Genomic DNA, 12024 nt, shown 5'->3' with positions numbered 1-12024 from the left:
TGCCTGGCGCCTTGCTGAGTGCTGCCGAGTGCCGAGTGTTACCTGTTCTGTCCCTTCCCTACAGCTCTACCGGTAAAGTGGTAAAGTCAGTAAAAGTCTAGTAAAAGAGCTGTTTCATTCCGTTAGAGGCGCTGGTATAGTGTGCACTGTGCTTACAATTGAGAGTAGTTAGAAGGACTAGAAATTACACTCAAGCCTATTCTATGACTCTATTTCCGGAAACTGTGATCTCTGCCATTTTCTTCGGTAACCTGGATCCGCGTGGTTGTTATACTTGTCGGAGCAAGTGGTGAGTTAATTACTTTTGTATTTTTATAAAGAAATACAATGTTGTTGCTTGCATCTCTTTTGATAACTCTGTTGTAACTTGTGTTGCGTTATAAATTTATAGTTTATACATTTTATATATTTTTTTGGAAATATAACCTCAATTTTGAACACATGGTGAAGTATAGTACCAAGTGTAATTAAATTCTGTTTTAAGAGACTTTATGTATACATTTTTTAGTACGATTAATTAATAAAATTTTATCATATAGATAGCAACAATTAAGAAATGGTGAACGGAAGGATTCCATCAGTCTTTTCGAAGACATACGTTACGCCTAGGCGTCCTTATGAGAAAGCGCGATTAGATCAAGAGTTACGTACCATAGGTGAATATGGTCTACGTAATAAACGAGAAGTATGGAGAGTGAAATATACTTTGGCGAAAATTCGTAAAGCTGCTCGTGAACTGCTGACATTGGAAGAGAAAGACCCAAAACGTCTTTTCGAAGGTAATCCTTACTGGATGGTCTTGCTGCATTACAATAAATCTTAGACTTCTCATGAAATGATGAAAAGTATTTTACTATTCTGACACCTCTTGTCTGAATGTTTGTGTAGATTAACATTTAAAATCTGACTTTTTATATAAAAAAAAATTCAATGCCTTTTGAAGATTTCTTGAAATTTTAAAATGCAAATTTTATCATCAGGCAATGCTCTACTTCGTCGTCTTGTAAGAATCGGTGTACTTGATGAAGGCCACATGAAACTTGATTATGTTTTGGGTTTGAAAATTGAAGACTTTTTGGAGAGACGTCTTCAGACACAAGTATTTAAACTTGGTCTTGCCAAATCAATCCATCATGCTAGAGTTTTAATTAGACAACGTCATATTCGGTGAGTTAATGTGAGATTTTTTCTTATTAAGCCTTAAAAATTGGGCAAGAAATATCTGGATGCATACAGATTGTTTCTAATCTTTGAGGCAAAATCAATTCCTAGTTAATCACCAGTGAAGGAAAAATACTTTTCTGGCTTCATATCCAGGGAACAATAACTAATTTTAAAATATTAATACAAATTTGGCATTAAAAATAAAAAACAGAAGCTGATTTATGTGAATGACTTTAATTTTCATATAACAGACACAAAGGAATATCACCTGGTTGAGTCTTGGTCCATTGAGCTGTGATTGAATATACTCAGCTTGGATGATTCCTATTGCTATTTTGTGAAGATTTTTTTTTTTCAGGCAGGCCACTTAAGTGTTTTTAAAGCACTTAACGTCTGTATATTGGAAGTTTATATGACAAATACAGACTGGTATAATAAACATCTCATAAAAGCTTCTATAAATCACACATCATTTGGATCATCAGAAAATAATTTTGAGTGATGTTTAATTTCAGTGTTAGAAAACAAGTTGTGAACATCCCATCGTTCATTGTTCGTCTGGACTCGCAGAAGCACATTGACTTCTCTCTGAAATCACCATTTGGTGGTGGCAGACCAGGACGTGTAAAGAGGAAGAATCAGCGCAAAGGCAGTGCTGGAGCTGCTGCAGAAGAAGAAGAAGATTAAACATCAAAGTGTAACATTTTAAAAAAATAAACACTTATATAAGTAATACTCTGTTTTTATATGTACCCAAAATTTTTAATTCTTCAATTGTGTCATTTGCTTTACAGAATTGTTTATTTCAAATTGATAGTAAGTAGAAAATTTAGACAAGAATCGCTTAAAACTTGGATATACTACATGGTAAGCGCGAGCTTATTTTAAAAAATGTATACCGAGCAGAGGAATAGTGGTGAAAAGCTATTATTACTGTAAGAGTATTACGTTATTGATAAAAGTAAATTGAAAATTTTGTGGAGGAGAAACAATGATATTTGAGAATTGGAAAAATTGGTCCGGTTAAGCGGTTACACTGAAGTGCGTAGCATGTGAAAATCGATAATCTTGCCAGGCGTAATAATGAGGAAAAGGCGCGCGCGTGATTCTTTAGAAAGTTGTGGTTGCCATTGGAAGAAAAAGCATTTAACTACGTTATGGCTGACCTAGCTGGAGAAATGCAACGTTTTGTTACTATACGAGTACAAAACGAATTCCGCGTAAATTAACGCGTCAACCGAGTAAGTCAACGGACCATTTTAGCTTTTTACTAAAAGAACTTACCAAATTTTCAGACCATCCGTTGCAAAGAGAATAATTTGGAAAGGAGATATTAAAATGTATGCAATCAATTGAAATTCCCATGTTCATTTTAATTGATTTAGTCCTTACCAGTTGCAATTAACATTCTATGTAATACTTAAGATATCAATAGCTATAATTCGCTAAAGATAAGTAAGATCAACTCTATGAAGATGAATATGCTATATTATATAATGTAGAATACAGCATATTTATCTTAATAAGAGTTGGTTTTACTCGCGCTCTGAGAAACCTTTAATTGTTTGTACAAATTGAAATTGTGACAAAGATCCATAATTTACATCGATTGAGATTGTTTTGTAATACCTAGAAAGATACACGTTTAAAATATATTCAATAGATTTCGACTGGTCTTTATCTCTGTACCAATAATCGTTTTGTTTAAACATCGTCATTTCGTCTGTCACATTAAATTTTCAAATTTGGATGTTAAATTCGCAAATTACAATGACTTCAAATAATCTCCGAATGACAAATTTCGACAGTATAACATATCTTATTGATTTTTCACATTTTCACCTCTGTAACAGAGCTATCCATTTACAAATTTCAAAATTGGATCTCAGGTTCATAATCAGCGATTCCAAACAGTCCCGAGTAATAAATTTCGAACTGATCTATTCAATAAAACACTGCGTGCCCGAAGGGGTTGTGATTTATAACTGTTCTGGATCAGTCAATGTAAATTCTTGGTAAATTGTCAGTGTAGGAGTAAGGTTACGAGTATTCACAATTAGAAGGTGGAGCGATTGATGCATTGAGAATGTTAATGCAACCTGCCTGCCGTGGGTGGCGTCATCCCCTTGGTTTCTTGTACGTAGCATTCATTATCAATGATGCTGCTGCTGCAAAACGATCATAAGCTAATCTTAGCGTTAGAATCAGTCAACTGAGCCAACCAGTCCAGCAAGAACTTGTCTCTACCAGTTACGTATTCCTTTTCTTTACTTTTCTCACAGAGAGACCCGGCACGTTCTCCTGGCATTTCTTGGTTCAGGGTGCGGCGGGCTTGAACCATTCCACTACATTCACTGACTCACTATAGCAGTGTAAAATACCTATACGTATGGTAGTATATACGTGAAAGCATACACACACCTGCCAGGCCAGCTCAGCGCGATAAGTACGTTCAAGTGCACTCTCAGTGCTCAAGTAGAATCGCATTTGCCACAATCAAGCAATACAAATTTTCTTCTTGAACATGAACGGAACAGAAATCGCTCGTCCAATCATTGAGTTTTCTAAAGAAAAGTGAGAGTATCTTCAGTTATACGTAAATTGCTTTTTCCTTTAGCATCGAGGCGCGTATAAATTACCATCCACAGACGCATTTTCGCAAAATTAATGATAATCGACTTAATGGTGTTTGATACGAGGAAATATTCGCTGAGGTAAGAGTGTTTTCGTGTAAGGGGGGTCGTTAAATTTCGCAAAGGATTTTTGCGCGCCATCACCAGCGTGTATACATGTGCTACTGGGATACTAGGAGTACGGAGAAACGCAAATTTATAAGTCAGTGTGGAAGTGTGGAACGAGGCGAGACGCAGGGAATGCGTAGGTATAGAGAGTTCGGTGCAGGAGGAATACTTGTAAAGCGCACATAGCACACAACACGCGAAGGGTCTCCACGATGCAGAGTCAGGCTTTGTGCGAGTCGAGACCATGTAGACGGAATATTGAGCGCGTGATATGTCTGCTTACTACACCTTGCGTAACCCTATATCTTTGTCTATTCCATTGCACACCAATCCGAGCCATAAAACATTCAAGTAATATTGTTTAATCCTAGAAAATTTCTCCGTCTCCAATTCATTCCGCTGGATACTGATCAAACTAATAAACTTTGCGTATGTTTACCAGAAGAATTTTAAACTATCTTATGCCAAATGAGTGACGTGGTAAAAGAATGATACAAAAAACTGTTTTCTCTAGACTAAATAACAATTTATACACAGCATAATAAACGATTGATTGATATTTTTAAATTTATAATAAATACTTAAGATTTATATTTGAAGCAAATATAATTTTGTTCTCAATGTATTCATGTACCAGGCATATATACTGCAAGACGATTATTCTGTCGGAAATAAGTAGGAAAATGAAAAATTCCGTATTATCTCGTTGAGAGGAATACGGAAGAGGGGACTACCGAGACGAGGTGACTCTCGAGCGTGCGATAAGCGGCTAATGAAGGGGATCAATTTGGTGCCAATATAATTAATTGAAAATTCCGTGGAACGTACAATATCCGTACGAACGCTCATCGCTCTTTGTATATAGGTATTATACAGACCAGCGAAGTAATTCCCAATTCCTCTCGAACGGCCGAAGCGTCGACGAATGTTTTTTCAGTATAATCAAGGTTCGAGCTTTCAAGTCCCAAGTTCGCCAGCGGTAGTGGACCAATAAGTAGACGAGGACCAGAGGTGCAACGTGCAAGTTTGCTGGTACGAATTGCGATAAATGAAAGCTGAGGCTAGAGATATGTTTAGCAAACTTGTCCTATTACACGGTGGTTATGTCGGGCCCTCCGAAGTAAAACAAACGTTTAATAAAGCGAGTGGGCCGAAGCACACACGGACTCCAGCAGTGAACTTAATGAAGTTATTGTTCGAATGCGAGGACCAAGTTTGCCCCAGAAGCTTTCATAACGCGTCGTGGTCGCGACGAAGAAACTGCTATGTTTTCGTACGATTTCACCACCGAGCGGAGTCCTTAAACAGCAATTCCGGTGGAAAACTTGGCAAGGAGGGCAGAACAGTAGCTTCGCAATTCGATGACCTTCGCACTCCAGTTTGCCATAGCGACATTAGTGTCTCGTAAAGTATTCGAGTTTACACCTGTCAGCGGTATAAAAAGTTCATTATGAGAATATTATGTGTGAAGGTTGTTCAGTAAATAATCTAGGGGCTAACGAAATTGCCAAACTATAACCGGGCTGGTTGAATTGGTCGATGATAAGAGTGGGGGGGGGGGGGGGTGAGAGGATCGTTAGTTTGTCAGGAGAATACGATAAGGAATCCAGTCGTCCTTCGTTTTCTCGATACTCCCAGCGACGAATGTCCTTCGATCCTGCGAACGTGTCCGAATTCCGCGCACGATCGACGTCCAACGCGAAGATGGACGACAGCTCGTTGGGTGAAGGGGACGAGGAAACTCGTCTCTGCGTCTTGCTTAGCTCCATCTATTCGTCATGCATTATGCGCGGCTTGCCGTATTAATAAGTCTTCGCTCTGCTCCTCCTCGAGTGTGCTATATGCTAATCCCTCCGCAGCCACTCGTATCTCATAACCGCACAATCCTATTTAAAAACCGACGCTTATGCTTCTCCGCAGGATCCTCGTAAATTCTATGATCGATAGAGTAGACGTGGAATCGATAAATTCATTGGGACCAAGGACGAACGAGTGGACCGTTAATTTAGTCGTGAAATTAAGCAACTAAAATATTTAATAATATGTATAGCTGTATATATATTCTCGAGTTGAACATGGAATATCTAATGGAGGGGTAATTTCAGCTAGAGAGAGACGGTCGAGATGTTTAATGGGCCAACAGTTTTAATAAGGCTCCGTCAAGATGTCTGCAAACTGACCGTAATGAATTAAAATGGGAATAAATGTAACGAGTAGTAAGAATTTTATGATCGCTGTTATTTTATAGGTGTCTTTGGTTTATCGTTACGCTCGTTTTACGAGTGGCAGATCACTGAGGGAAACAGGGAGGAATTGCGTGGAATTATGATCGGATTAGCGCAGGGGAAAGTGAATCGAGAAATTTAATGGAGCAAGATCGGAACGAGGACTAAATTGATAAAAGTCGAAAAGCTAGAAAGAAGCTGCAGCATAAGCGTCGAGGGAGCTGTCGCGTTCCGACAGGAATTTTCTATCGTTCCATGCACGGAGGGGATGGGATTCGAGCTATCTTGCCTCTCCCACACTGTACAAAGTCATCTTGCATACTTAAAATCCTACGCAATATTTAACTTACCACATAGATATTTCTTAATTCTTCCAATTGCCATATAACTATCACATTCCAAGCATTCCCCCGAACAACTTTCATTTTCTAGCCACGTTTTGCTTCCATACCCTCCCCCTCCCCCCTTATTCATAATTTATACGAGGCTAGCGTGAAATATTCTAAACGGGAACATTAAAAATTGTAGCAACAGCTCTAATTATGCACGCTTTCGTAATTAATGTCACGGTTAATTTTGCCAGTGGGCCGAGAGCAACGTTCTAAGAAAGTGCCATCAATCATCCAGTGAAAGATACCAACATATATATACTGTACGAAAGAAAATCTGGGAAGAAAGAAAAATGACAGATTCATTGGTGTCTTCAGCAGCCTTGAATGCCCGTCTTAACTTTATCCTCGAGCTTTATTCGACCGTCGCGCATTATTGGTATTGTGCCGGAAGAATAATACACAGGTGGTACATACACACACACACACACACACACATATATATATATATATCCCGAGAAAAGAAAGAAAATACGAAAAATCCGAGATCCACAATAATTTCCGACAATTTTCCGCTGAGAAAGTCGCTGGTTAAAAAGCAAAAAACATAACAAAAACGCAGTAGTAAAGCATTTACGATCGGAATGAATTTGGGGGGAAGAGTAGGAGATCGCGAGAAGCATCGTGATTTGATTAAGGTGGGTGCGAGCGAGAGGGAGGTAGTAGTAGAAGGAGAAAGGTTTTGGAGTACAGCTGGTAAAAAAGTCGAATAACATCGATGGCGTAGACGTGAATAAATTTGCCGAGCCACTTCCGTTTCCATTACTTTCGTCTTATCGACGCACGTACGTTGTTTCTCGTGTAGTGGGGCGCGTGACCGTATGCAGACTCGCAGACTCCCAGGACGTCGTTGAAAAGTAAATAAGCCGTGAAATATTGTGTCGTAGCTAGAGGAATAACGTCGATGCATATAGCCCTGCGTTGTGTGGTGCTGTATATATATACTATAGTTGGCTTCTTGGAGCGAGCTATAGGGTCTTTGGACGGTGAAGGAAAAGTGGTGTGGGGGGAGGGGGAGGAGGAGGATGCGAATGGCGACGAGGTCGAAAAGAAGAAAGAGGGTACGCAGGGCTTTTGCAGCCAGGGGCGGCCTCGTATCCATCACGCCAACTGTCAAGTCCACGTGGGATGAAGTTGCCAACGCGTCTTGCAAGACGTTAACGTTCGATATCGTATAGGTTGCTTTCGATACTCAATTATACTTTCAAACTGTCTATACCGATATATCCGCTGATGCTTCTTCCCTCCGCCATTTCCTCTCTATTTCTTCTCCCACTTCTCCAGCAGCATTGTTTCAGAAGAATCGACGTCATCGTCATTATAAACGTTTCTCTCTTTGTTTACATATATAATAAACTCCCAAAGTCCGCGTCATTCAACGTTGGCACGAAATAGTTTTGCATAATGCAACGAAAGCTTTCATTTCGCAATTAGTATTCCTGAATTATGCAGAGTCGAGGTGTATCGCGAAACGATCTATGAGCTGGTGGAATGACAAATTTGTGTCGGCTCGGTAAACGAAGATTAGTATCATTGCTCAATATAGGGTCGTGGTGGGTAATTAAGGGGATCGCCGGATGTCCAGTATAGCACGAACAGCCGATCCGCCCGCTGTATCAATCACGTTTACGAGTTTTAATCGATGTTCTCGAAACCAAAGCTTCGAACCTAATACCCCCTCCCAACCAACGATACACACAAATTTCAACGCGTGTAAACCAATTGCGCTGACACGAGCTCGACTATCTATATGTATATGTATATGTGAACGTACGTTGAAAAAAGATTCGGGAATAAAAGGAGCTTTTATGCGGCCAGTCTTTTCGCCTTTTCCAGACTTTCCCAACCATTTGATTTCGCGATTTTCCGATAACCACCGTAAGCAAGCATATCTACGCGCTTGGCTTTCTTTGAAAATTCATCCCTCCTGCGGTCAACGATTTCCGGTTCGCCGAAAGCTCCAAGGACCCTCTCGCACGATCGATCCACGCAGACGCGATTTTAGAGAAAAAGTGTCGAGGATTTTTATCGTCGAGCCAACATTTCATCCGCTTTATTTTTTTACCCCATCTCGTTTTGCTCCCTCCAATTTTTCCGCCAACTATACGCGCGTTCGCCATTTTTTATCTTGTTGTTTCGCGAGGGATCATTAATTAAAGCCCGATTCACCTTCAACGCACAAATTTATGAAAGTCCAAATGTTAATCGTGCTCGATTCACTGACGCTGTTTTTCTTTCCACACCGGAAGCAATGCATCGTTCGTGTACTATATTTTATTATTATATATTATGTATACACTATAGATATATATTTCGTTATACTCGCTGCATTATTCGTTCTTCGCCTACTCCCTCAAAATTACTCCATTTCATCGAGGTCCACCGTTCGATTCTTTTCTTTTTTTTCTCCTGATTTTTCGTGTGGAAAGCAGCAGTTCAATGGTGGACATTAGCTGCTCGTGACTGCAGCCAATGCATTAAATCTGAATTTGTGAAAGTGCATGTTAAAAGTATAACCACGCCAATTTGATGACTTTGCAGGTGGCATTATCTTTAACGATCCGAACGGCTAATAGATGCGTAAGTTAAATTGACTTGTCGAAGCCAATGGCGGGTGAAAGAAAATTCAAACTTTGGACAAAATAACGCGCAATTTGGACAAAACTTTGATTTATTTGAGAATAAAAAGTAATTTGTATAGTTTTGGAGATTTACGCTTCGTAAATTATTATAGTATTTGTATTATCGCTCCACGGTAAATGAGAAATATTTGCAGAAAGAGCTTCGCTTTCCATTCGAATGCAATATTAATCTGATTTTTTGCACGAGAGGTCCGCTAGCACTTATTAATAATTCATAGGAAATTCACAAATGCGGTTATTTTAGGATACGGGGATCTCGGCAGATTTTCTTATGACTACAAATGCAGCATTCGGTGCTCTTCAAATATGTAAAGGAACGGAGAGAGTTTCTCGTGCATGCGTACAAAGCGTCGTACATTAAAATAAATAGGAAATTTTTCGGTTCATTTTACTAAACTGCCACTCTTGGTAAATACGATCGCGTAATTTGAAGACGCGCCCGTCTTCCATTACCATCCAAACTAGATCCGAAATCTTTAACATAAAACTCTACGCGGATGCACGATTGCCCTTTATCTTTTTTTCATTTTATCACGTATATATATATATATAATACAAGGAAAAAGGAATAAATGCAGCGAGAGAAAGCTGTAATAAGTTGGAAATGTTTTCGTCAAATCGAAACAGACACGGCATATCATAAATTTCCATTTATTGCTTTCATAATTAAGCATCGCTATAAAAGACTATATAGGTGTTCATCGAGGTGCGACAATTGCGCAAAAATCAACACTGTATAATTTCCAGAGTTATCAATCTGGAAGTTTAAAAACCTTTGCTCGTTTAATCAATGGGTATATCTTGTTAAACTGGAATTTATTAGCGCTCTTGGTGGAAAAAATAGGAGAATTATTTGATGAAATTTGGAAAGTTGGCGGAGTGGAACTTTCGCGTTCGGGTCGGCCAAATTAGCCGGCTCGGCGTATCGCGAGGAAATCGAGAAAAGCCGAGGAAGCGGATACTACAGTTTCCAAATTTTCTAAAAGCAAATGTAACTCTCTGGTCATATCAAACTTGTATCTATTCATTGTTTGAGTTTCTCTCGCTTTAAATAAATGCAAGTTAAATTAAAGAAAATTTCATCAAGTTTCATTCCGGGGATCTTCCGCAGGGAGATTGCATAAGTGATTGGTATAACTTTCGTGGAAAGATTCGATAAATTGATGGGCAAATTGTTTCCCGAGATATTGGAGAAAAAACGATTTGGAGTCGAAGAAGGTTAAAAATTAGATGGTCGAATGAGTTTCGAGACATGAATCAAAGTTAGTCTAACGGTAATGGTAGAGGGGAGTCGACTGAAGCAAGCTAGAGAAAATCAAGACAAACGGGTTAGGGGTAGGGCGTCGAACGACTTCGTAAATTGTAATTCGACGCGACGCGACGCGACGCGTATACGATCCCCTGGGCTAGCTGTAGCAGCCGTAGCAGGTCGAGCCTGTTGGAAATGTTGTAGCTACAAGCCTCGACCATCTGGCTACGCAACCCCCGACAGCTTGAACGGCCATTACCCACCCGGGAAGCCCCGGATTTTAGGGAAACACCTGCCGAAACTCGCGAAAATTTCCCTACGATTATACTTTGTAATGTTAGCTTTGGCCAAACTCTGCATACGCGCATATACCTTGCACTACAGCCAGAATTTTCTTCGATAAATAAACTTGCCTTATCTTTTCCTGGAAACTTGCTCATCTTCCAGGAAAAAGCGTTTCGAATGGTGAATTATCGATTTTTAAGCTAACGGAAACGTGGCTGCGATGAGAAAGGGAGATATAGGCCAGTTTCAGTTCGTAAATTGCTGCTATGGGACACTTCCAAGTTGTCCTCGATCACCGTTATACTATATATATATATATATATATATATGTATAGGTACTCGATGGATGGTCCATATGCCAACTTTCTTTGCAACTCTTTCGAATATTTAACGGAATATCTCGATCGACCCTTCGAGAATTATTGCAAACGTATTACGTAGTGTTGTAGCAGAGGATATGCTGTAGAAAAAATAAAATTGGAAAGTATGTGGAGAGAAATTTGTAGTACAGGATACCATAAAAGATGAAATAATAATGGATCTGTGTTTATATGCGATATACGAATGAATTAGAAAATGTTAAATAGCTATAGATATGCAGTGTGGAGAAAAAGTGTGTTGTTTGCGCTATTGGAAAGTTGAGCAAGCTGCCGGATATTTGCGTATTTTCGCCGTGGAGGCAGCAGCAGATGCAGTAAGACTGGAGAGATGCAGCTAACGACCAGTTTGGAACCTCATCCGACCTTCATTCCGGCCTTTACTACATTCCAATGAGACTCGGTGGATTCCAGCGTAGGCCTCCTTTCAGCGTGACCTCGTAAGCTCGCGGCTGCACGGAACTCCAAGATACTCGGGCGTACACTTGCACATTTATGGTAATATTACGTTAATCGCTATGCGATTCGCGCTCCCGGATCAAAAGATTAAGACGTTCTCCAATATGACGCGAGGTTTTCAAAACATCGCTTGTTTATTAATAGTGTTATATAAAAGGATTTCTCTTTTTGTCGATAGGTGTATATATTTTATGTCATTTCGATGTAAGGATTATTATATTTGATTTGATTTAGTGTCGATCGAATGGGTAGTAAGATTAGTCGAGAAAAAAATATGATTTTAATGAAGATTGAAAGTTATTATAATAAAAAAGTGATGGGAAATCACTGTTTTAAGATTATGCAGGGTAGAGGCGTCTATAGTAAATGGCAAAGTTAAAAAAATATGAATCTCTCACGTGGAAAGATTGTACGAGTGGTGAGTGTTGGCAGGGAAGGACGTCAGCAGTAGAAATGGTATGATATGGTTAGACAGAAAATGAGAAATTTGTAT

The 12024-nt window shown here is 39.4% G+C and overlaps 2 protein-coding genes across 3 annotated transcripts in view; both read left to right on the top strand.

Moving 5' to 3' along the window:
- The first annotated feature begins 140 nt into the window (after positions 1–140).
- On the top strand, positions 141–1897 carry RpS9 (ribosomal protein S9). Of its 2 annotated transcripts, XR_010822813.1 has the most exons (5): positions 141–289; positions 540–779; positions 981–1167; positions 1416–1593; positions 1680–1897. XR_010822813.1 is itself a non-coding variant. In XM_066728781.1 (4 exons), exons 2-4 carry the CDS (start codon positions 557–559, stop codon positions 1849–1851), a joined length of 582 nt encoding a protein of 193 aa, XP_066584878.1. In that variant the 5' UTR covers positions 142–289; positions 540–556; the 3' UTR covers positions 1852–1897. The 2 variants fall into 2 exon arrangements, 1 of the variants encoding a protein (XP_066584878.1); XM_066728781.1 differs by lacking the exon at positions 1416–1593 and having other exon boundaries at positions 142–289.
- Positions 1898–3793: 1896 nt separating this feature from the next.
- IRSp53 (Insulin receptor substrate 53 kDa) overlaps positions 3794–12024 on the top strand; it is a 96112-nt gene continuing 87881 nt past the window's right edge. Inside the window, exon 1 of the mRNA XM_066728655.1 lies at positions 3794–3878. The gene's annotated coding sequence lies outside the window, so the exon portion shown is untranslated. The remainder of the gene's footprint in view (positions 3879–12024) is intronic.

This window comes from Prorops nasuta, unplaced genomic scaffold, assembly GCF_024137725.1.
Source record: "Prorops nasuta isolate Cenicafe-Biocafe unplaced genomic scaffold, Cenicafe_Pnas_1.2 PNAS00006, whole genome shotgun sequence".
Lineage (NCBI taxonomy): Eukaryota > Metazoa > Arthropoda > Insecta > Hymenoptera > Bethylidae > Prorops > Prorops nasuta.
Note: the sequence above shows the minus strand (reverse complement) of the source record. Positions and strands in the feature narration are given on the sequence as shown.